Genomic DNA, 25,438 nt, shown 5'->3' with positions numbered 1-25,438 from the left:
AATTCAACACAAAACTCACTATTGTTGGAGTTTTCCCCCAAGAAAGACAGCCCTACTGCCAATGAAGCATTTGATAATTAGTTTTTCCATTGCTGAGACTGGAGAGTTCATAGAATTTTTTCCCCCTCCTTCCTGCACCACCAAGTTCATGCCTGCTTAATAAATAGTCCTCATATTATGGCTGACACCACACCGCCCGAAGAGAAAAAGAGATATTTCTCATCCTCGGCCAGCATGGGGCTATGGCTTAGTTCACAGTCTAGAGACATGACTGCAAGCAGTTTCTGGAACCAAAAGTAGTTCCTCCAGATTTTGGTTGATCTGCAGCAATGCGGCCGCACAAAAGTGTGGCCACCTGGGTCGAATCTCGGCGGAGCATGCGCTGGTATCGGCCCGAGACTCCCCAAGTGTCCCACTGTTCCAAATACATAATTTTTTCTTCCCTCCCATTCCCGCGCCTCTAAGTTTGTGCCTGCTTAATAGACTTCATAATATGGTGGACGCCACACTGTGTTACTCCCAGAAAAGGGAAAAGAACCGAGAAAGGAGGATATTTCCTCTATTCAGCCAGCCTGGGGCTATGGCTTAGTTTACAGCCTAGAGAAATGGCTGCTACTTTGATTACCCTCAATATTCCAACAAAAAACTCAGTATTATAGTTTGGAGTTACCCCCCACAGTCAGACCTGCAAAAAAGGAACCCTTTCACATTGTTGACAATAAAGATATAATAGGTTGCACGGCCGCTATTGCGGCCGCGCGATTTTGTTTTTTTTGTATGAAGTCCTGGGAAAATTCTGCCAGTAATTGCATCCCTGCAAGCTTTTACTTCCCTTTTGTGGTGCTCAGATGGAGAAGCCTGGAGAGAGAAACCCTGCCCCGCTGGTGGCCCATGGGCCAGGGGCTCCCATCCCAGTCTGGAGGCCTCTCTGGGAGCTGCTCGTGTCCAAAGTAGTTCAATTGCCGCCGGGGTCGAGTTCGTAGAACAGCAGAAAGGGAAATCAATATATTTTAAATTACAAAATCACTTAGGTTTTTCTTATGAGGTTTTAAAAAGAATTTTTCTGTTTTGCAAATAGACATTTTTATGCACAGTTTTTTTTTTAAGGAAAATAACAGTCTATGCAGGGAAAGTTTTATGTATAATTTAGAAGTGGAGTTCGTGATACTGAATTTTTCTCTGGGTTCAAGTTACAAGTATTAACTCCTACCTAAAGGTTGATTTAATTTAGAATCATGTAATCCCAAATCTCTGTTTCATTTTGGTGGGGGAAGTCTCCCTGCGATTCCTGACTCAGTTTTCATCTCTGCTGTCAACTGATATTACACATGTTTAGGCCAACACTTTTAGAAAAGCATTCAGCAACTGTAGATAACAAGCACAATGCAGCTTTTCTGCTCATGAGTTTGAAGCAATTGGACAGGTGGAGACATTGGGTTTGCTACAAATCCATTTTTTGTCTGAGTAAATCCTGGCACTGCTCACGCCGTTGTCATTCAAGTAGGCACATTCCCCAGTTCCGCTGACCTGAAACCTAAAACAAAACAATTATTCATACACTGAGCATCTTTCATTCCTTCCTCTGATGTCATCTGTAATATCTCTACTCCACTTTTTTCAATCACTGTATCACTGTCATCCCGTTGATCATCAATTCGCTCAAGCCACTTTTTTCAATAGAAGTAAAAAATAATCTGCCACTTATGTGACTTCTTAGTAATAAACACTGTTTTTATATTTAGCTCTTTTTACAATTTCATGACACATGCTTGAACACCACCACTGTATTATTCATCTGATCCAAATCTAGTTATATTGTTGATCTAGTCACTTTATATATTTTGCCATAAGTTGTATCAGTGAAAATCATTCTCAGTCCTCTCACGAACTGCTTCATAAATGCATGAAGTAAAAATAGTCATTAGCAATGTGCTAAAGAGCTTTATTTTGATAGAAGTGATCAGGCCCTTATATTCAATACATTCCCGATGACCTTATTGAACTGTCATGAACACAAGGAACTACAGTTTCTGCTGGTAAATCTCTCAGAGAGATTTCCACAGGTCCTCTTTGAACCATTATTCCTTACTTTTGTGAACAGATGTAACAACTGAAAAATAGATTTTTGAAGGTTTTTATGGGGATCAAATCATCAGTGACTTTCTAGGATTTTAGAACTCTCACCCCACCCCTTTCCCACTGCATACCAGCAGTTCTTTCTACCTTTTAAATCAGTATTCCACCAGAAAAATATCTGAATCGGGGTATTAAAGTAAAAGAACATATACATATGGCATCATTATATTAAATACTTCAACTAAAATCACAGTTAATTGAGTTTTCAAGGAACTGGTTAGTAAGTGGAAAGGCATAGAAACAATTTCAAATTCTTATACAGTATTATAGGTTTTCTATATTAAAATCATTGTCTTATAAACACCCTAAGTCGTCATAGCAAAGGAAAATAAGTCACAATACATACACCATGTTGTCACTAGTAGTATTTATCCATTTCCAAGATTGACTTGGTGGTTCCCTGTGAAGGCCTATCCAATGGTCACCGGGGCCTTTGTATCTTCTCAGGAAAATCTATTATAAACATAAAAAGTGAAAACATGCATCTTTCTCCCTTACTGCTCCCGAGTCTGTCTTTCCTACAGTCTTCTATTTGGGATGATAGCACAATATAAATGAAGAATTATCTACCCCATTTTTCAGCTTGAGTCATTATTCTATGTCTCTGCTCCTAAGCATATTTGTTTAAAAGAATCAAAGTCTCACTTTGTGCCTACTGCTTTAGTATATCTTGAACACTGTCACTCCCACATTTTGAATGAAAAATTACGTGAGTACAATAATTTTATGCACACAGGGAACAGTACATCTAAGCTTCTAGGTCAACAATGAGGATTACATGGGAGAACATATCTAACATGTCTCACTGGGTTCAAGACACATCAGAAAATTTTCTGTGTCCCATGCTTCCAGACTGACTCAAGGACATCCTGGTCTTTCAGCATTAGCCCTGTGCAGCTCCCAACCCTCTTTGCGGGGGATCCTTATTCAATAGAAAATTTGATCCCCAAACAGTTTTTTTCTTTTAGTGTGGACAAGACTCTGTGGCATTGGGAGAAATTGGACAGAGCCAATTTCTGCCAAGCTCAGCCCGGTGTGCACAGGCAGTGCCAGGGCAAGCAGGGTGACACGTGGGCCCTGCGGTGCCGGGCATGTGGTGCTGGCGGCTGAACTCAGGGCCCTGCATGTGACAGGCACGTGCTCTCACTCTTGTACTGTCTCCCTGGTGTCCAATTCTTACGAGTTCCTCTGAGGTGTCAATCTGAACAAGATGAGCTCCCAATGAGTCACAGACAGTCCTGCTGAATGTCCAGTTCTCTGTTTCTTCAGAAAAATAAAAGCACTTGTTTCCAAATCCAATCCACGGCAGTGGGCAGGCGAGTTGCACAGGCACTTCTGAGACTGTTCTTTCTTTTCTTACTAAAATTTGGATAATCACAACAAAATATAGTAAATACATTTTCTCATCCTTTTAATCTATTTTTCTTCTTACTATCCTAAGATCACTGTTAAAGCTATAGACTGGTATTCATTAATTTCCTAATTCATGATTGACAATCATATCTAAAGTACAATAGTCACAATCCCCTGATAGGGGTACCTGTGAGCCTCAGTTTTGTAGGGACATGTAGGCATTAATGACTTCAGAAAAATAAATTTATAAAGCATAATCTTTGTGATACTTTTATAAATGGTTCAAATTTCTCCAAAAGGTAAATATAAGATTTTTCTAGTGTGCTTTCCTAGAAAAAGCTACAGACTCTACTTTCTTACATTTTCTTCAATATTAACACCTCTTCCTCTTGCCATCATTTATATACTGAACTTTACTATGGTACACTCTCGGGAGCAACAAAACACTTTTGTGTACATAATACAGCAACCCAAATATTATTCTGGTAACCAAAATACAATATAGGGCTTTTTACATTTTTGCTTTATATGTACTGATTTTAAATATGAATAAAATATTTGGGGTTCTTGTTAAATGTTCTGAAACAATCAATATTTTGGAACAGAGTATAGGAAGAATAAAATATTCTCATTTTATACTTTGATAATATTATTCTTCTTTTGCTACTAAAACTACATTAATTCTTGAAGGGCCAGCTAAGAAAAAAATGGTATCAAAATATTAAATATCAATGATGACTTTAATTATCTCATATTCAAAGAAAGACAATTCTTTAAAAATTTCTCAATCCTTATCCTTAGGAAAATTAGATTAGAGAGTAGAAAGTATATTGCTGTCAAGGTCAGTAACACTGCTTCCTCTAAAATAATGTTCTATGGGGTTTGGATAGATTTGGGTGAAAAGGCCTTGACAAGATAGATAGTAAAATCAGAATAGACAAAATAGTTATTTATTAATACTAGTGATTCATTTAATAATTGCCAATTGTACATACAAACAGATTGTTGTGAAGCATCTTTATCTGTACTTTTGGACATTTTCTATGTAAGAAACAGTTCCAAGGATAAAATCCTTAAGCCTTTCTCTTGTCTAGGATGTTAACTCATTTCTTGCCATGGCTCAGAAGAAAATCTTTAAAGTTATATTTAAGCCTCCTTTTGCCAACCTTCCACTATTATAAAATACTGTGGCTCCAACATTCAAAAGTATGCAGAACCTGATCACACCCCCACCTCTCCCTCCAGGTCTAAATTATCATAATCTTTCACCTAAATTTTTACAATATCACCTGAGTATTCTCCCCCTCTCTTCCAACAATCACTCCTTAACAGCAAAGTAAAAAATGATCATTCTGCAATAAAAGTTTCAGAGCCATGAAATCCCTCTTTATAACTCTTCTTTTCCTGACCTTCCCAGCTCTAATCAAAGTTTAACCCAGTCTGTAAGTGACTCCCAAGGCTATTGCCTCCTCGATCCATCCCATGCTTCTTCCTTGGTCTCACCTTGCTCTAGCCCCAACAATCTCCTTGCTCTTAATCAAAGCACTAGAGATATTCCTTCTTTGGGAATTTGCTCTAATGTTTAATGTGCCTGAAGAGCTTTCCCCATGCATCAGCATGCTTCCTTCATGTCCTTCAAAAGTTTACAGAATGGGAGAGATTCCCGCTGAAGAGTATGTGTCACTTCTACGTGCATTGCAGCTTGTTTCCCTACCCCCTATCTTAATCTATTATGACAGCTACATCTCTCTTCTGGAATATAAATGAAAATAAGGAATTTTTGTATTTCATTCACCAATATGCTCTGGACACTTTGCATGGTGCCTGGCATAAAACAGGACTTAAAGGAATATTTATGACCATATTAATGTATGGAGGACATGATAGAATTTGAAGAACAAGTAACTTACCTGTCAAAGTAACAGAAAGTGGAACCACTATTATTACTATGATCAAAATCATAGTGATGAAGCAGAAAGCATGTCTGTGAAGAGTTTCAGAAGGTTGAGTTGTTCTACATTTTTCTTGGTTTTGAGCACCTTTAAAGTAAAGTATCATAATATCATTCTCCTGAAAGCTTTATGAGGAAAACAAGTTCATTAAAAAATCTACTTCCCTCCTGGCCCGGACAGCTCACACTGGGCGCCCAACTGCCCCAGCGTTCCCAGCCCTTGTCTCCCTTCACGTGCCTCTCTGCATGCTCCTTAACTCCGCCCCTGTCTCCAGGTAATTGCCCACCCCAAGCCCCGCCTCCCAGGCCCCAAATGGCTCTCCCAGACCCAGGAGGTTACTGGGGTTGTGGCCTGTATCTCTGGAGTGTGCTCTCAAAAAGGGGCTTGGCCTGCTGCCAGATTGGTGGCAGGTCACAGTTACTATTTTTCACTTTAGCATAATATGTACACTCTGTTTCTTTGAAAAACACCCTGGCCATCTCAATCACTCAAAGTGAAATAGACCATTAGCTTATTCTAACATCAAAAAAACTATCAGTGAACAATGGAAGCTGCACCAAACCTTAGTAAAGAGAACATAGCATTACGCCTTCAGTAGAGGCCCCACATAAATCAGGAGAGTGCCTGAGAGTAAGGAAGAACTCTAGACTAGAAACAAGGCTACCATCATCAATTTAGCACATCCAGAGCCCACACACCGCAGCAAGATAGACTAGGGATAGACAACTAGAAAGTTCCAACTCTGTACTTCCATAACAATATGAAGAAACAGCGAAAATCGCCTTGACAAAGAGAGAATGAAGAAAAGACTCCAGAAACCTCAACAGGGGCTACTCACATATATGATCTTTTATTTGTTTTTTTTTATTTGTTTGTTTTGTTTTGTCTTGTTTTGTTTTTATGCTTTTTGGGTCACACCCAGCAATGCACAGGGATTATTCCTGGCTCTGCGCTCAGGAATCACCCCTGGCGGTGCTCAGGGGACCATATGGGATACTGAGAATTGAACCCAGGTCGGTGGAGTGCAAGGCAAATGCCATACCCGCTGTGCTATTGCTCCAGCCCCCATATACGACCTTTTAGATAAAGAATTCAGAGAGGAAATGTTATATTTTTCACACTTGTTCTATAATTTTATTTTATATTTATTTATTTATTTATTTTTTATTGAATCACCATGTGGAAAGTTACAAAGTTCTCAAGTTTATGTCTCAGTTATACAATATTAAAACACCCATTCCTTCACCAGTGCCCATATTCCACCACCAAAGACCCCAGTATACCTCCTGCCCCCGCCCCCGCACGCCCAACTGCATAACTGATGAATCATTATCTCTTTACTTTGATTACGTTCCATATTTCAACACAAAACTCACTATTGTTGTTGGAGTTTCCCCCCAAGAAAGACAGCCCTACTACCAAGGAAGCATTTGATAATTAGTTTTCCATTGCTTAGAATGAAGAGATATGTAGCCCCACTGCTTCAAGTACATAACTCTGTTTTTTTCCTTTTTCCTTTTTTTTCCCCTCATTCCCCTTCCTGCGCCTCATAGTATGGTGGACGCCACGTCATCTTTCTCCCCGAAAATGGGAAACAACCGGGAAAGAGGGATATTTCCTCTTCTCGGCTGGTGTGGGGCTATTGCTTAGTTCACAGTCTAGAGAAATGGCTGCTACTTTTTTTTTTTTAAATGAAATGCTCTATAACTAGTAGCCTAATAATCAAAACTATGGCTTGTGTAATCATAAACATTGAGTCCAAACTGTTTATTAGAGTTTACTTTCAGGAATTTTATTATACCTTAAAATCTGTTTTATACTTGACAGACAGTGTAAAGATAGAAAAATATATTTAAAGCCAGTGACTAAAGTGGCTGGAGCGGCCCTGGAAGGCCTTTCTGAACCTGTCGGTCATCATGCTCTTCCTCTTCGTCTCTGGCCTGCTACCCTGGATCGACAACATCGCCCACATCTTCGGCTTCCTCAGTGGCCTGCTGCTGGCCTTCGCCTTCCTGCCCTACATCACCTTCGGCACCGGCGACAAGTACCGCAAGCGCACCCTCATCCTGGTGTCCTTGCTGGTCTTCGCTGGCCTTTTCGCCTTGCTCGTTATCTGGCTCTACGTCTACCCCATCAACTGGCCCTGGATGGAGCACCTCACCTGCTTCCTCTTCACCAGCCGCTTCTGCGAGAAGTACGAGCTGGACCAGGCGCTGCACTGAGCCGCCCCGCCCAGCTGCTGGCCCCGCCCCAGAGGAACCGCCCTGAGCCTCAGGCCCCGCCCCGATTGGCAGGCCACGCCCACCCTCACCTTCACTTCTGACTGCGGGTGGGCCCGGGCTCAGGAATGTCTCCCTGGCTGGGCAGCCAGACCTGGACTTTCCTTCCGAATCAGGACGCCCCCTGGGGCAGTTTCTTCCTTGTCAGGGTCCCGGGCCACTGCTGCTGTGTCCATTGCCACGAGCGTGGGGGTGGGGGGCTTCCAGCCCAGCTCCCCCTCCTGACACGCCTTTCCTCTCTGCCCGTGGGGCTGTGCCTTTGCCAGGGGCCCTGTGGGCCAGTCAAGCCTCTGGCCTCTGGGGCCGTGGCCGTGGCCCTGGTTGTGGCTGGGAAGGAGCCAAAAATGGCTGCTACTTTGATTACCTTCAATATTTCAACAAAAAACTCACTGTTATTGTTTGGAGTTTCCCCCCAAAGTCAGACCTGCTAAAAAGGAACCGTTTCACATTGCTGACAACTAAGAGATGTTAAGTTGCGCAGCTGCTGCCGCGGCCGCACAGTCTTGGATTTCTGTATAAAATCCAGGGAAAATTCAGCCAGAAATTCCATAGCCCAGCTCACAGTCCCAGTGAATTGCTGTAAGAAGCTGCTCTGGATGCCAAAATGTGTTAGGCCTCTGGAATCAAAGTCTTTAGGCGCAGAGGGTTCGTTTCGCTCTCAGCAGCTCCGAATTTATCTGGGCCAAGGGCATGCCGGTAAAACCCACTTCCCATGATTGCCTAGGAGCCCCAAAGTGTAAAAACCTCTGGGTTAGGAGTCTTAGAAGGTGGCTCTCACCGCGTGGATATTGCTGCCGCCGCCATTTTCAGTGCAGAAAAACAGGATGGACAGGAAAGATCCATCCCCGGGCAGCGTGGAGTTGTAGCCCAGCTCACAGTCCCAGTGCATTTCTGTAAGAAGCTGCTCTGGATGCCAAAATCGGTTAGAAGGCCTATGGAATAAGTCTTTAGGCACAGAGGGTCAGAGGAAATCTTGAGGAGAGTTGATGTACCCCAAGCAACCATGGAACAGACATCCAACAAATTAAGGCAGGATATAAATGAAGCATCGGAACGAAACACCAAGAAAATGCAGGAAGAATTGAGAGCAGAAATTTCAAAGCTACGAACAGAAGTCACACAGATAAAGGAATCAGTAGATGAATTAAAAATCTCAGCAGGAGCCCTCAACAGTAGAATGGCTACAGCTGAAGACAGAATCAGTGAGCTTGAAGATGAGCTGCACAAAGCTTACAGACAGCAACAAACAATGGCAAAAGACCTCAAAATGGCTCTAGAGCGAATCACAGTCCTAGGGGATGACCTCAAGAGGAACAACATAAGGATCATTGGAGCACCAGAGGCACAGGGAAATAACCCCAATGAAAAAAGCACAGTTAAAGACATCATTGCTAAGAAATTCCCAGAACTGGAGAAGGCAGGCATTCAGATCCAAGGAGCCCGTAGAGTACCAGCAAAAAGAGACCTGAATAAAAAAAACTTCAAGCATATTATAGTCACAATGATAGATGCTGTGGATAGAGACACAATTCTAAGAGCAGCAAGGTCAAAGAAGGAAATCACATACAAAGGAGCACCCCTTAGATTTACAGCAGACCTATTAGAGGAAACCCTCCGAGCCCAGTGACAATGGTGGGACATAGTGAAAAAACTCAATGAAATGAACGCCTCACCAAGAATACTTTATCCGGCTAAACTTTCACTCAAACTCGAAGGAACCATACACTACTTCACCGATAAACAACAGCTCAGGAACTTCATAGGCTCAAAACCAAACTTAAAAGAAGGACTAAAGTGGCTATTGTAAGACAACAAAAAACCCTACAAGAACAACAAACCCCACAGAAAAATGACACAAAACCCCATGACAATAATCTCTCTCAATGTCAATGGCCTAAATGCACCTATTAAGAAACACAGAGTGCAAAATGGATCCAGAAACTAAACCCACATTCTGTTGCCTGCAAGAAGCAAACCGGAACAGTCAGAGCAAACACAGACTCAAAGTCAAAGGATGGAGAACAATCCTGCAGGCAAACAACTCCCTCAAGAAAGCTGGGGTGGCCATACTAGTATCTAACAACATAGATTTCAGGCTGAAAAAGATTAGAAGGGACAGTGACGGTCATTTTCTATTCATCAAGTGATATATACAACAGGAAGAAATCACACTCTTGAACGTATACGCACCTAATGAACGACTGGCTAAATACTTAAAACAACTCCTAACAGACTTTAAAGAGGACATCACTAGCAGCACAAAAGTAGTTGGAGACTTCAACACTGCATTATCACCACTGGGTAGATCGACAAGAGCAAAACTCAGCAAGGAAACACTGACTCTGAAGAAAGAAATTGAAGAGAGAGGTCTAATAGACCTATATAGGACTTTACACCCCACAAAGAAAGAATACACATTCTTTTCCAGTGTACATGGAACATTTTACAAAATAGACCATGTACTGGGCCAAAAAACATACCTCAATAGAACTGAAAAATAGAAATTGTATCAACCATCTTTTCAGACCACAATGCACTAAATTCCCAATTCCACAAAAAGTCTCAGGAATACAAGAAAGTACACAAAGCCCTCATGAAGAGATCATAGCCTCAAGCCGTGACTAGATACCCTACACAAACTAGGAAGAGCGCAGTAATGTAAGGAACTATTTTACAAGGGGGCAAAGAATACCATTATCGATTTAGCTCACCTAGAATCCCCTCCTGTAGCAAGAGGGAATAGAGATAGAGAATCGGAAGGTTTCTCCTCTATCATTCCAAAACAACATGAAGAAACATCGAAAAAAAACACCACAAAGAGAAAATGAAGGGATTCCAGAAGCCTCAATAGAGGTCGCCCACAAATACAACCTCCTCTCAGATAAAGAATTCAGAGAAGAAATTGTGAACATGGTTGAGGAACTCAAAGGAACCATGGAACAGACAACCAATAAACTAAGGGAGGATATGAACACAACTATGGAATGAAAAACCAATAAACTAAGGGAGGATATGAACACAACCGTGGGAAGGACCACTAAGAAAATACAGGAAGAAATGAGAACAGAAAAAAATCTGGAAAAAACCCTAGTGCCCAAGAACAGATGACTGGTTAAAGAAACTGGTACATCTACACAATGGAATACTATGCAGCTGCTAGAAAGTTTAAGTTATGAAACTTGCATACAGGTGGATCAGCATGGAAAGTATCATGCTAAGTGAAATGAGTCAGAAAGAGAGGCACAGACATAGAAAGATTGCACTCATCTCTGGGATATAAAACAACAGAGTAGGAGACTAACACCCAAGAATAGTAGTATATAATAGCAGGAGATGGGTTCCATGTCTTGGAAGGTGGCCTCACATGCTGGGGGAAAGGCAGCCCAGATAGAGAAGGGTAAAGTAAAATGTGATTGGAGAGCTCGTGTGGGAAGGGAGATACATGCTGAAAGTAGACTAAAGACTGAACACAATTCCCACTCAATACCCCTGTTGCAAACCACAACACCCAAAAGGAGAGAGAGAACAAAATGAAATGCCCTGCCACAGAGGCAGGGTGCAGTAATGGGGGATGGGATTGGGGGGTGGGAGGGATACTGGGTTCATTGGTGGTGGAGAATGGACACTGGTGGAGGGATGGGCTCATGAACACTGTATGAGGGAAACACAAGCACAAAAATTTGTATCTGTACCCTCACGGTGACTCACTACTTAAAAAATAAAATTAAAAAAAATTTTAAAAAGAAGTATAATAAATAATGTAAAATTTAAAAAAAAATTAAAAAAAATCTACTGCCCACTTCTGCTACAGAACAATTTCCCTATTGCCAATCCCTTTAACAAAAGGTCATGACCCATAAGCTATTACCATGAATCAAAGAGGGTCTGAAATAAAAGAAATAGAATCTCACCCATAGAAAATCCGACAGCTATACGCAAAGGAGTTCAGGAAGATGGAAAGAAACAGGAAAAAGTAGAAAAGTCAGGTGTGAAGATCAGCAATGAGACAAATGCCTCCTCTGTCAGGTCAGGGATTAGTTCCCCAGAGTCTCAAGGACATGCAGATGGCCATCAGGTACATGAAAATGCTTCCTGTCACTCATTAGTAGGAAGATTCCAATCAAAAGCTACAAGCAGGTTTAGAGCTACTAGTCTGGAGAATAAGCACACTGTTGATAAAGATGTGGTGAAAACCTATATCTAGACTATATTAAAAACAAAAAAAACTCAAAATAAGAGAAATACACAAGCTGAACATGAGTTTTGAATCACCCAGTTTGTGTATCTTAATATAAAATTGAAGATGCATAAAGGATAAATTAGCGCATAAAAATGTGCTCAAGATAGCATGAATTGAAGAAATGCTAATTAAAATCTGAGTTTCCTCTATCTGCCTATTAAGAGAGAAAACAAAATAAAGAACCAAGTGGAGAATTGAAATTCTCGTGCACTGATGTTGGAAAGATAAGATGGTACAGCCAGCCACTCCGTAAAGGCAGCTTTGCCGTTTGGTGCAGTAAATACAAACTAGCATGTGCTAACCTTAGCATGATATCACATCTTGATATAAAAATCAACCCTATGTTTGGTATTCATACAGGAGAAATAAAGCCTAACTTTACTCAAAAACCTGCATAGAAACATAAAACCTTTATTCTTTAGCACTAAAATCTGGCAACAGTCTAAATTCTGGTGGGGAAAAAGAAAATGTCACCCAGCACCAAGCAAAAGGAAGAATGAATCATGGTCACAATTGTTTGCTCAAAGTTTGTTGAGCAATTGTCAACAATCAGCCTTCTCTCCTCCACACAGACCCCTAAACTATGGGTTACCCCCAAGTTTCGAAAAGCATTAAAGCACTGATACTGGGCATATCTGCCTTTAATAGTTCATTTTGAGAATCAGCAAAAAGCAGTTTGCTGCTGGAATAAGACCCATAGGACCCCCCTCATGCTCTCTTCCCCTCGTGATTCCAAGTCACTGTAATGAAGTTAAAATCATACTTAAAATAAAGTTCCTGCTCACTTTCCTTCAACTAATGCTTTTCACATGGATCTCTTGGTATCACAAAAGTTTTGACCTCAGTTCTAGTCGGAGAAGATCTCCCAAAACCTCCCTTTCTTTTCTCCTTTATTTCCCTGAATCGAATGTCTCCCCCAGCATCATGCTCCACTCCTCTCTTATTTCTCTTCTCCCACCAGGACTGTCCTCTCCCAATCTCCTTCAAAGCCATATGCCACCTATATTGCACTCTGACACCATAACCACTGGATTTCTAGTTGGGAATATGGCATCAGCCTCTACCTCTCAAAAGAACAAAGAAACGAACTAAATATTTTTCTAATATAAATGTTCGTTTCATAATCCAAAAACAGTTCAAAATTCACTTTTCTCATGTGAAACATTCTTACCAGTCAGTTTAATTTAATAAGTATGACATCCTAATTGGTCAAATTGCTTTAGTTAGTGAAACTTTATCTTAATTGATAAACAATATCATTTTTAATTAAGTTGTGATTAAATACAAACCCTATTTTATGGGAATACAATGGTGTATGTCACCCCCCTAAAAAAAAAGAATAAAATTCAGGGAGAGTGGAGAAAGAAAAAAGAAAGAAATGTGCTTTTCAACAGCTAGAATTTCAGTAAAACATACCATTCCTTTCAGACTGGAAAACAAGCACACATCATTATGTTCTTCATCTTTCAAGTCAAATTTGCTCTAAACCTAAAACAGGTAAGGGGAATATAGCTCAATAGTAGAGGGTGTGCTTTATATGTGTGAGTTTCTCAATTTGGTCTGTGGTACCATAAAAAAAAGTTTAAAAAGTTTTAAATGCTAAGTTATTTGGTAATGGCTAGGTTCAGCCTATCATTCCTAATTTCAAAAGACCAACCCTCTGCCTTCCACTGTCTATTAATAAGTTAGAAAATATTTAGACCCCCTAAGAACCGGTTTTGACAGGCAAATATATTAGTTCACATATTATGAAATACATGGTATTAGTTTGCTGTCCCTCTAGGATACAAAAGAGCCCTCTCTGTTTCCCTCTCCCTCTCCTCTCCCTCTCCTTCTCCCACTGTTGGCCCAACCCCCACTCCATGTTTTTGTTCTTTGCAACAACTTTACATTACCAAATTGTTCCTTTCCACTGAAAAGCAAGCATCTGTGATGTTCCGGTAAGTAACAACATTTCTGCATTTCTTTTGGTGAGTCCTCCACCACCATTGTCTCCTCTTTGTCGACAGCAGCTGCATCCTGCAGGGAAGGAACTTGAATTAAGGGATCAAATATCGGGGTCTCCCTCAAATTAGGCTGTGCCGCCAGTACAACCATCTGCTTTAGAGAAAAAGAGTAGACTTGCTAAAATGAGATCTGGAGACTAAAATTGTAACAATCCTGAAGAAAATGGACTATATCTGAGAAGAACAGGGTAACTCCCTGAGGAGAGAAACTGGCTATAGTGCAGCAGCCTGTTCATTGGCTGAGTCCTTGCTCGGGTCAAATTACGTTTCCGTTTCACTTCCTAGTGTGTGGCATTTAAAGAAAATTGAAATAGTCTATTCTCATTCTCATTCTCACTCTCTTTCTCACTCTCTTGCCACACCATCTCTCTCTCCCTCCCTCTTTCTCTCCTTTTCCTCTCTCTCCCTCCCTCTCTCCTGCGTTCTCTACCTCCCCCTCTCTTTCTCTCCCTCCCTCTCTCTCTTTCTCTCTCTCCCTCTTCCCTCTCTCTCCCTCCTTCTCTCCCTTCCTCTCTCTTTCCCTCCCTTTCTCATGAAGAGGAGGGCAGGTTAAGGGTTAAATTTGCCTTTGTAACTGTTTAGCTACTTTGAAAGATGTTTTCGAGACCTACCTGGGCAGGAAACTCACCAAATGGGTCAACAAACTGCCCTAAGAACTGTAAGCAAACATTTGCAGGGAAACAGTTAACAGTCAACAAATGTTGATTCCCTTTGATATGTGAGATTTTCTTTTCTCCCCCAAAAGGGTATAAAAACAGCTCTCTGCTTTTTGAGTTTGGGGGCCTTCGGCTATGCCACGCTATTCAGGCACAGTTGAAGGTCCCAATATAGCTATATTGGCTTGAATAAACCCCATGCTTTTGCAGAAGGAGTTGTCTTGGTTTTGTTCTTTTGTTTCTCCGAGCCTCCCCCGGGCAGAGATCTGCCACCCCTAACACTCACTCCCTCTCTCTTCCCCTCCCTCTCTCTGCTCTCTCTCTATCCCCCTCTCTCTGTCTCTCTCTTTCTCTTTTGGTTTTTGGGTCACACTGGCAATACTCAGCAGTTATTCCTGGCTCTTCACTCAGGAATTAGTCCTAGAGGTGCTCAGGGCACCATATGGGATGCCAAGGATTGAACCCAGATCAGTCACCTGCAAAGTAAATTTCCAACCCAACATACTATCACTCTGGACCTGAAACCGTTTATTTTCATTTAAACTGGAATTCTGTTTTTATACACTTCCTGTAAATTAGAATAAAGTTAGAACATTAATATTTTCCAAGCCTTTCCTGAATACATCAGACCCAGAAGAGAGAGGGATGATAGTACCAAATTAAGCAGGCAGGTTGGAAACAAAATAAAGCTGATGAACATTTTATGGTTTTAAAATGTGAGTTGCTTTTACCTTAAAAAAAGCCAACTTCACAGTTTACCGTCTCTGGTCAGAACTGAAAAGAGACAATATTTACTTTCCTGTCTGAATCAACTGAAGACACACACACACACACACACACACACACACGTTTAAAATTGTGTTTACAAAATCCTTTTCAAGATCTTGGGCATCCTGCAGGGGGCAGTGATCCTTTGTGAGCAGGTGGGGAACACACAAGGGCCCTATTCACTGTCCTCCAGTTTTGCATACAGCTGAAAAGGGAGACGCCAAGGGAATTCTAGGAGTTGAAAAATCCCAGCTCAGAGACAAAGCAGACACTCCTGAGATCAGCCTCCTGGAAAATGCCCGATACAGGCCTCCTCCAATTTTCCATGTCATTAAGTATTTGGAGTTGAACGTGACAGAGACTTTACGGGCTTCAGGAGAAACTGTAACACAACCTTAAAGAATGAAGACTACCCAGAGGAAGTCATCCCCTTCTAATGAGACAGGAAGCCTCAGTTTAGCCTTGTCAGTTGTTGTGAGCAGACCCATTTTTGACTGTTCCATCCTACATTTTTGACTTCCTGCAAATTCCTGAACTTTTTCTGATAAACAGAGAGTACACTGTACCCATGTCATCCCGTTGTTTGTCGATTTACTAGAGCAGGCACCAGTAATATCTATTCCTCTTAGCCCTGAGATTATAGCAGCCTCTCCTTACTCACCTTTCTCAATGATTGGAGGCTCTCTCAGAGTGAGGGGAATGAGACCTATCATTACTGTTTTTGACATATCGAATATGCCATGGATAGCTTGCCAGGCTCTGCCCGTGCAGGAGAGATACTCAGGGAGTTAACAATTGTAAGACAAAAAAATTATTCCCCAGAGCTTAGGCTCACCTGGAGACTAAGATGATGGGCAAAACCCAAGGCAAAGGCCAGGCAAGGATCTGCTGGACCTTTGCATTCTCTCTAGCATTCTTGTCCATTGATAAGAAATGCAGAACCCAATTTTTATTAAAGGGGCCTTCACAACAAATGCTTACATTTAACTTCACTGTATTCTCTGTAACACAGACAACCTCCAACAGAAAGAGCCACAGTTAACTTAACCCTATACTAAGATTTCCCCTGCACCTCCGGCCATGGGGAGTTACTTTTACTCTCTCTTCTACTTGCCAATAAGCTTTTCTACTTTCTAATTCTGAGTCTGAGCATTTCATTACTCAGTATTTTCATTCTTGAAATTACTGAGGAGAGCCGGTGTGATATTACAGTGGTTAGAGTGTTTGTCTTGCACACGGCCAACCTGGGTTCAATCCTTGGAGTCCAATATGGTTCCCCAAGCACCACCAGGAGTAATTCCTGAGTGAAAAACCAGGAGTAACTCCTGAGCATCGCTGGGTGTAACCTAAAAAGAAAAAAGAAAAAGAAAATACTGAAGAAACTTGGGAACCATGGACCAGCACAAAGACCCACCATCACCACTCCTGCATCATTTAGGATCCCTGGGGTAATACACACAGCACAAGAGCAGTAGGTGTTGCCAGACTCAAGGTCTCTTTTTATCTGTTCCTTTGTTTTTAGAATCCTAGTCCTATAGCCCTATCATAAAAAAACAGGCATCCACCTACCATTTAGAAGGTCAAAACCTCCACTTGGCAGTTCTTAAGGCAGATGAAAGGTCTAGCTGGCTTCTCTTAACTGCGATCTCCACTTTCTCTCGGAGAGTGGAACATCAGTTAAGGGAGCCTGCTTTTCTTCTAGCAACCTCGAAGGGCTGGCTCTCTGCTGTTCCTTCCCTGTCCCAGAGGATTAACAGGTGCCTGTATCCTAAGGACAGCATAAGAGCCCTACCTTGGAGTGGTCCCACCTACACATGGCCCCACCTATGAATGACCAATCCTAGGAATGTACAGCTAGTAAACAGGCCCCACTCTATTTTCCAGGCCCTCAAGATGCCCTTTATTCTCCTATCTCCTCTGTCTGCAATCTCCAATGACACTTTTCACTGAACCTGGGTAAGCATTTGTTAACATGGAAGGCAGGGAAAAGGCAGGTTCTCCTGGGCCTTGACTCAGCTCAGCCTGCACTGGCCCTATCGACTCCTTGAGCCCTGAGCAGAGCAGCCAGTACCCAGGCAGCAGCGAGCTGCCATATCAGACTGGGTGGGTCATATCGAGGACTACAGATTCTGGGGCTACTGAGAGAGTGATCCAACCTCCAAGGCACACTCAGCCCTAGGTCACTCTTCTCCAGCCAACTTAATCTCCTTCTCTCCTGAGGCCACTCACAGATCTTCTTTTCAAAGCATTCCTTCCTTCCTTCCTTTCTTCCTTCCTTCCTTCCTTCCTTCCTTCCTTCCTTCCTTCCTTCCTTCCTTCCTTCCTTCCTTCCTTCCTTCCTTCCTTCCTTCTTTCCTTCCTTCCTTCCTTCTTTCCTTCCTTCCTTCCTTCCATCCATAACCACCTATGCTCAGGGCTTATTCCAGGCTCTATGTTCAAGGTTCACTCCTGGTGGAAATAGGAACCATATGAATTGCCAGGATCACACCCCTTGCTGGCACATTAAATGAAAGTGTCTTACTTGCTATAGTATCACTCAGACCACCAAATGGTTCAGATGTCACAAAGAATGTTTGATTTTGTTTCTGTGAACATGTGGTTATGCTCAGGGATAATTCCTGGTGAGACTTGGGACCATGTGTGATATCAAGCTGTGCCAGCTTGATACAAGATATTGCAGAAAGATGCAATATCTCTCTGGCCCCTTGAAATCTGTTTTCCTTAACTAAAGAAAAATAGAATACCTGCCTTAATTGTACCCTGTCAGTTTGGGGAAATGGTGTTTAGAGGTTTGCGGAGTTCATAGTTTCCCATTCCAGGGAAGGCCAAGGGTTTGAGTGGGGGTGGGGTGGGGGAATGGTGCTTTAAAAGGGCAGAACCCTGTTCTCTGGGATGCCCTTTTCCTGTTTTGGGGTTTGTGTGTGTATGAGTGTATGGGGAGGGGAATGAGGGTTGGGGGAAGGAAGTCACATTCACAGTGCTCTTGACTCTGGTGCTGCTCTCAGTTGCTTCTTGGGCATCACTAAGGGGAGCTGTGAGTGGCATGTGCGAGGCAAGTACCTTGAGTCTTGAACTTTCCCTCTCTGAGGTGCTTCCAACCACGTACTCGCCAGGAACAAAAGCTGAGACCCATGGTCAGGGCAAAGTCCAGGTCCAGAGTCTGTGTACATATTGTCAGATTAAGGGAAACAGGACACTCCTGTGGGTGAGAAGTCCATCCGGCCTCTAGCCAGACATATCAACTCACTGATCAGACTTGATGTCTTGCTTCCCTTATGAGACTTCACATCTCAAAACATAAAACTGAATCCTTCTAACAAGGACGGCAGATATTTCCCTTTCCAGTTGCTCTCAGAAATGCTCTACCTCCCATAAGAGGAAACTGAGAGGAGGCTTGGGGTGGGGGTGGCGATGGGGAGGTGTGGCTAGAAAATTAGGCCAGATTTGATCTATTTCCAGAAGGATACTGGGGGTGTGGGTGTCCCTGGCTGAGGGATTTCTGGCTTAGGGGTTGCCCTGGTCTCATAAGGTAGACAGGACCTCTATAGGGTTCAGCCTATTTCTATGAGAATTTCTTGTGTTTTTGTTGGACAATGGGATTTCATAGCTGAAGATTTGTTTACAATGGCATTTGCCTAGTGGGCATAGCCTTCAGCTTTAGTATATATCACCAACACAGGAACCACAGAAATTGGTCTCAGACCAGTGGGTTTGGGGACTGGGGTTTAGGGGGTGTAGGGGGATTCTTTTAACCTCTGGAAAAAAATGCTTTAACAGATAGTGATAATGCAAAGCAGATGGCATTTTGGAAGACAATAATTTATGTTTTATTTTTATTCGAGGCACCATGGTATTTAAGTTACACTCGTTGTGTGCAGAACTATCTCTGCTCTGGCACCTCCAGAATTCCCTGGACCTTCTACATGGCCTAATGCCATTTTTAGTTCTCCTCTTCCTTTTCTCCCTGGGTCCTATCTCATTCTAAATTAAAAGTTCAAAGGCTTGTTTTCTTTATGTACTGTCTATCACTCTCATTTGTTTCTTTACCTGTTGCATAAGACCACCTGGTGTTTGTCTTCTACCTCTGGCTATTTTTTTTTATCATGATCTGTTCTAGCTCCACTCAAGTTTTATCAAACAGCAAGTTCTCATGTTAAATGGACAAATAGGCTTCTTCCTTCTTCCCTTTGTTGTTTGATTTATTCTTCCTTTAAGAATACCTTTGGAGAGAGTCATCAAGGAAACATGATTGTTGGTTGACCTTCCTTGAGCTGTGGGAGTCTTCTCACTCTCTCCCTTTCCTGGAATGTGTGTTCTGTTCAGTTTCCACAGTCAAAGCCATTTCAAGACTCAGTCTTTAGAGAGTGATAAATTATTGACATCACATCACTCAACTTGTGAAAGTCTATATATAAACTTTGAGACTACTTAAGCAGTGCAGAAATTTTATCTGTGGCTAACGCAGACAAGTCTCCTATGTATTAAACCTGACAACTACCAATCTGGAGTGAGGTGTCTTTTGGGTCTATTTGTCTTATTCATAGGAGGATTGACCTCAGATTTTACCTGGGAAAATTCCCAGATTGCAAATTCACAAATAGTAATTTGTTTGTTGCCAACAATATTGTCCACAGTAAATGCATATAGATATGGTATAGTGGATATACATACACGCCACTTCCCAGTCTTCCTAAGTACTACTTTTTCCAGAGCTCTGGGATTAACTTTAGTCTAAATTTAATTAACTAAAGATTGATTTCAGTTAGAAAATTATCATTGATTACTTCTACTATACCCTAAGTAAAGTTGTAGGTCTTATATTTAGTACAAATGGAAGTCTATAAATTGCAGTGATCCATTTCACATTTGGGCATTGGCTCATAAAAATGAGTTTATAATTTTATTTTTTTAATTTATTTTATTGAATCACCATGTGGAAAGTTACAAAGTTCTCAGGCTTATGTCTCAGTTATACAATGCTCAAACACCCGTCCTTTCTCCAGTGCCCATATTCCATCACCAAAAAAACCCCAGTATCACTCCCACCCTCCACCCCCACCCCCGCCTGCATAACTGATAAATTTCACTTCATTTTCTCTTTACCTTGATTACATTCCATATTTCAACACAAAACTCACTATTGTTGTTGGAATTTCAACACAGAACTCACTATTCTTGTTGGAGTTTACCCCCCAGAAATACGGCCCTACTGACAAGGAAGCATTTGATAATTAGTTTTACATTGATGAGAATGAAGAGATATAAAGTTGCGCAGCTGCTACTGCGGCTGAGCAGTTTAGGATTTCTGTATTTTAGTAATTAAGTCCAGGGAAATTTATGTTGGAAATTGCATCATTTCCCTTCCTGGGGCAGCATGGAGCAAAGACTTAGTTCACAGTCTAGAGACATGGCTGCAAGCACTTGTTGGGACCAGAAGTAATGTAGCTGGCCTCTGGATCTTGGTCATTCAACAGCAAAGCGGCCGTGCAAAAGCATGGCCACCCGGGTCGAATCTCAGTGGAGCGCGAGCCGATATTGGCCCTGGCCCGAGACTGCCCAAGCATCCTGCTATTTCTCATTATTTCTTAATATTAAGCAATAATGTGTTTCCACTGAAGATGGAACCATGAGACTTTTTCATTTTCAATTTTTCAATTGATATTGACCTTTTCCTAGGTTCAACAAAACATGGAGTGTTATATGTTAATGACTAGTGACTCCATTGTGAGATTTCATAAATTTTCCTTAACTGAGATTTTTTTATCATTTCACTTGGCCATTTTGCTGTAACAAGAAATATAAAAGCAAACCATTTTGTGCCTGCTGAGGGTTTGGATGGAAAACTGGGAATGGTGGAAGAAAGGTCCCGTTGGTCGTGGGATTGATGTTGAAACATTGAATGCTGGAAAAAGTTGTGTTATGAACAGCCTTGAAAGCTGTGGTGTTTAAATAAAGTCAAATACATAAATAACAATGTATTACAAAACTATTCACAGTTGAATTTTAGACACATATTCTAGCCCCAATCCTACCATCAGTGTCAACTTTCCTCCATCAGTGTTTCCAGATTCCTTCCCACCCTACCACCCAAATTGGCCTCCTCTGCAAGCACATTCAACAACAAGTTTAGTTGTTGAAGTTTGGGTTTCATGTATGTCGACTTTGTTACTTGGATATTTAGCTATTTCTTTCTTTCTATACCAGCAATGTAGGTCCTCTTGACCCCTCTCCACCATTGTTTCCTGTCTGTCTTCTCTTATTTCCCCCCAAATTTCTTTCCTTCTCTGTTCTTCTCCTCCCTAGAATCTGGGTCCCTAAGAGTGTTCTAGGCATTCCACTTCAATACATTGCATTGCATTCCCTCATTCAGTTATTCTATGATTCACATAGAAGTGAGATCACCCATTCCCCGGCTATTCTACAAATACAGAACTCCAAGTCTCTTCCTTAGGAAGCAAGCCCTTCAATTTTCCTTCAGGAGGGATCTCTGGACTCTGAAGTGGTGAACACATGGTTTATTGCCTGCAAGTCCACAAAGAATTGCATTATCAATAGCACATTATAAGGACCAATTCATTTCACTTGACGCTCCTATTGTGCTTCTCCAGGTAGTCAGCAACAATCATTTCTCCATTCGAAGGGGTACAGGTTTCATCCACTGGGTCCAAGACCCAAAGGAGCAAACTGCTGAAGGACAAAGTACCTCCTATCCACAAAATGTGACTTTTAATTGTTATCTTATTTCTTCTTTTTTTCTTATTTCTAAGTCTAGTGTGGAATTTACCAAAATGGAGGTTTAGAATAGTCTTTTAAACAGTTTCAAAAGGGCTCAATTTGAGACTCCTCTAGAAACCATTCTGCTCTATATGAATCATTCTCAGAGAATCTATTCTTCCCTATTTTTCCCTCCACCTCTGACTGAACCTGGTTTAACATCAAATACAACATTGGAAGACTGGAGAGACAATGATGTAGGTAGGGAATTTACTTTGCTTGTCACAAGTTCAATACCTGGCATACCATATAGTACCCCCAGCATCACCTGGTGTGATTCCTGAGAGCCGAGGTAGGAGTAACCCTTGTGCATCACCAAGTGTGCCCCTCCCAACACCTCCCACTATACAATGTTGGAGAGAACATCTTTTAAGATTAGGAGGTAAGGCAGGAGCCAAGGAGAATTTAATGAATACATTATGAGAAACAGGATGGCACCCCTGTGCTCACTTACATGGTAATGACATGCTCTATGTGATTTTTCTCATCTAAAGAACAGAATGTGATGAGGACAGTGTAGCTATCATGACAGGTGTGCCCAAACCCATCGAAAGTCTCTGAACTCGGACACATCGGGAAGAGTCCTCTGAAAATGAGTCCAATTTTTATTTGGTTGGCCTCAGTTAAATATAGGAATTAGGACAAGCAGATAGATGGAGCCTATGTTCCCATTAGCAAATTCACTGTGGGGAAGTTAAGAAACTGTGTTTTGAGCTGTATGTGCCACTAGAAAAGTCACTTTGAGTGTGTCTACAGGAAAGAAACCTTTTAACTAAAATCCCAAAGTTGTGATAATGCCCTGGGAAAAACAGCTTATGTCATGGGGTATAGTAGGTTGCGTGGGCTGGAGCAATAGTACAGCGAGTAAGGTACTTGTCTTGCACACCACTGACCTGCATTCAATCCCCACTATCCTGTATGGATCCCAAGCATCATCAGTAGTAATATCTGAATGCAGAGTCAGGAATAACCCCTGAGCACAGCCAGGTGTGACCTCAAAACAATAGCAAAACCAAACAAAAGAAAATATGGTGGGTGAAAATGTGCACCCAGGAAAGAATAGAATAGCAGGGAAGAGCAAAGTACAAAAATTGAACAGATGAAAGTTGCAAATGTGCAGCCTGGGAAAGTGTAGATTAAAACAGTGTAGGGTCTTTTAGATGTAGAGAGCAACATGGGTGGAAAATAGAATAGGAAACTCTCAGGACTTTATGGTTAATGGTTCCTGCTGATTGACTGTGAAATACCCCAGCAACCCTCTGCTCTTCATATGTATATTGACTGTTACTATACTTTCCAAGTGTCCTTAATGTCTCTACCAATTTAAACAGTGACCCACATGTTGGGAACCCTGGTGGGGGAATGATATTGTATTGAAAAAAACGGTTGTTTATGAGACCACTGATGGCTGCGAGGTGACCCTAAAACCTGGGCAGTCCTTGGTTGCTTATTTGTCTCTAATGTGTTTGTCTCTTTCTCTGCAACTGGCCCTGCTGGCATGGGCTGTAGAGTCAGTTTGGCAGAATGCACATGTCAGGGGAAATATCTGGAAGCTTGAGTTATGGCTGCTGAAGGAGGCCTATAGGGGAAGCTAAGAGGGCCTGGAAGTGGATCCTTAACTTGGGATAGGGGGTCCCACCTAACATTCAGATGGAAGGAGATGGTTTTGTGATGGTCAGTACAACAATGGGTCATTGAGGAAATCTCTAGGAAAATGAGGGAAATTTTCCATGCCCACATCACAGATTTACAAAAGCCTGGGTTTTCACTAAAAGCCATAAAGTCTTGATTATTCAGGACCGCAGAGTATTTCTCTGTACTGGTGATAACGATATAGCGGGAGAATGAAAATGGTGGCTGAGTTCCAGTAAAGGTTATGTAGCCTTGCTTGTCCCCAAGTTTATTTTTGGTTCATTTGACATTGCTTTCTTTTTTTTTTTAATGTTTCAGCATCACATTTAGTCCAGTTGTTAAGGAGTCAGTCCAGAGGGATTGGACTGATAATCTTATAGATTGGACTTGACTTATTACAGAGCACTTGGAATATCACATGTCAGGGAGCATTAACAGCCGATATCATGCACACCTGGATCCAGATTGTCAACACACCAATAATAATAAACATTAATATTAATAATAAACCTCTTATATGTTGCATACTGACATGAGGGTTCAAAAATCAACCCTCATAGATATAGTGCTCATCAGATGTCTGGCAGAATAATACTTCCCTAAGAAATAAGAGAGGAGACCAGGAAATGAAAACATTCCCTGCCCATGGATAGGAAGAATTAACATGACCAAAATGGCAATACACCCCAAAGCATTATACAGATTTAATGTGGTCCCTATAAAGTTACCCATGATATTCTTCAAAGAACTAGACAGAACACTCCTGAAATTCATATGGAACAATAAACTCACATGAATAACTAAAACAACCCTTGGGAAAAAGAAGATTGGTGGAATCACGTTCTCCAACTTCAAACTGTACTACTAAGCAGGAGTCATTAGAACAACATTGTTTTGACTATAAACAGACCCGCAGAGCAATGGAACAGAATTGAATATTCTGTCACAGGCTCTCAAATATATGGTCACCTAATCTTTGATAAAGGAGCAAGAATTGTGAAGTGGAACAAGAAAAGCCTCTTCAATAACTGGTGCTTGGAAAACTGGACATTTACCAGCAAACAAATAAACTCTGACCACTATCTAATGCTAGGCACAAAAGTCAGGCCAATGTGGATTAAAGACCTTAATATCAGACCTGAATCCAGAATGTACATGGAGGAAAATGTAGGCAGAACCCTCCATGACATTGAAGCCAAAGGCATTTTAAGGATGAAACACCACTGATCAAGCAAGTGGAAACAAATATAAACAAATGGGACTACATTAAGCTAAGAAGCATCCACATTTCAAAAGAAATGGTGACCAAAATATAGAGAGAGCCCACAGAATGGGAAAAAATATTTACCCAATGCCCATCAGAAAAAGGGTTAGTATCCAGGATATACAAGACATTAGTAGAGTTGTACAAGAAAAAAAACCTCCAACCCCATCAAAAATGGGGAGAAGAAATGAGCAGAAGCGCCTACTCGCCGCTGCCGCCGCTCCAGCATGACCGAGGAGCCCAAAAGAGCTACTTTGGACACCAGCTGCCCACTGAAATTCCTCCAGAATGTGAACTGAGCGTTTCCGCCAGGCTGCCCCAGTATTTCTCGTTTTTTTTAATCTCTCTCTCTCTCTCAACCCCTCCCCCCTGGGCACA

General features: G+C 41.6%; 1 protein-coding gene across 1 annotated transcript; it reads right to left on the bottom strand.

Moving 5' to 3' along the window:
- Positions 1 to 1,354: 1,354 nt before the first annotated feature.
- On the bottom strand, positions 1,355 to 25,289 carry LOC129399150 (C-type lectin domain family 2 member D-like). Its single transcript, XM_055118439.1, has 6 exons — positions 25,266 to 25,289; positions 13,856 to 14,057; positions 5,400 to 5,528; positions 3,317 to 3,495; positions 2,483 to 2,589; positions 1,355 to 1,534 (listed from the first exon to the last, which is right to left on the bottom strand). Exons 1-6 carry the CDS (start codon positions 25,287 to 25,289, stop codon positions 1,399 to 1,401), a joined length of 777 nt encoding a protein of 258 aa, XP_054974414.1. The 3' UTR covers positions 1,355 to 1,398.
- Positions 25,290 to 25,438: the final 149 nt, after the last annotated feature.

The sequence above is a fragment of the Sorex araneus genome, chromosome 10, assembly GCF_027595985.1.
Source record: "Sorex araneus isolate mSorAra2 chromosome 10, mSorAra2.pri, whole genome shotgun sequence".
NCBI lineage: Eukaryota > Metazoa > Chordata > Mammalia > Eulipotyphla > Soricidae > Sorex > Sorex araneus.
The sequence above is the reverse complement of the archived record's forward strand: the minus strand, read 5'-3'. Positions and strand labels throughout refer to the sequence as shown.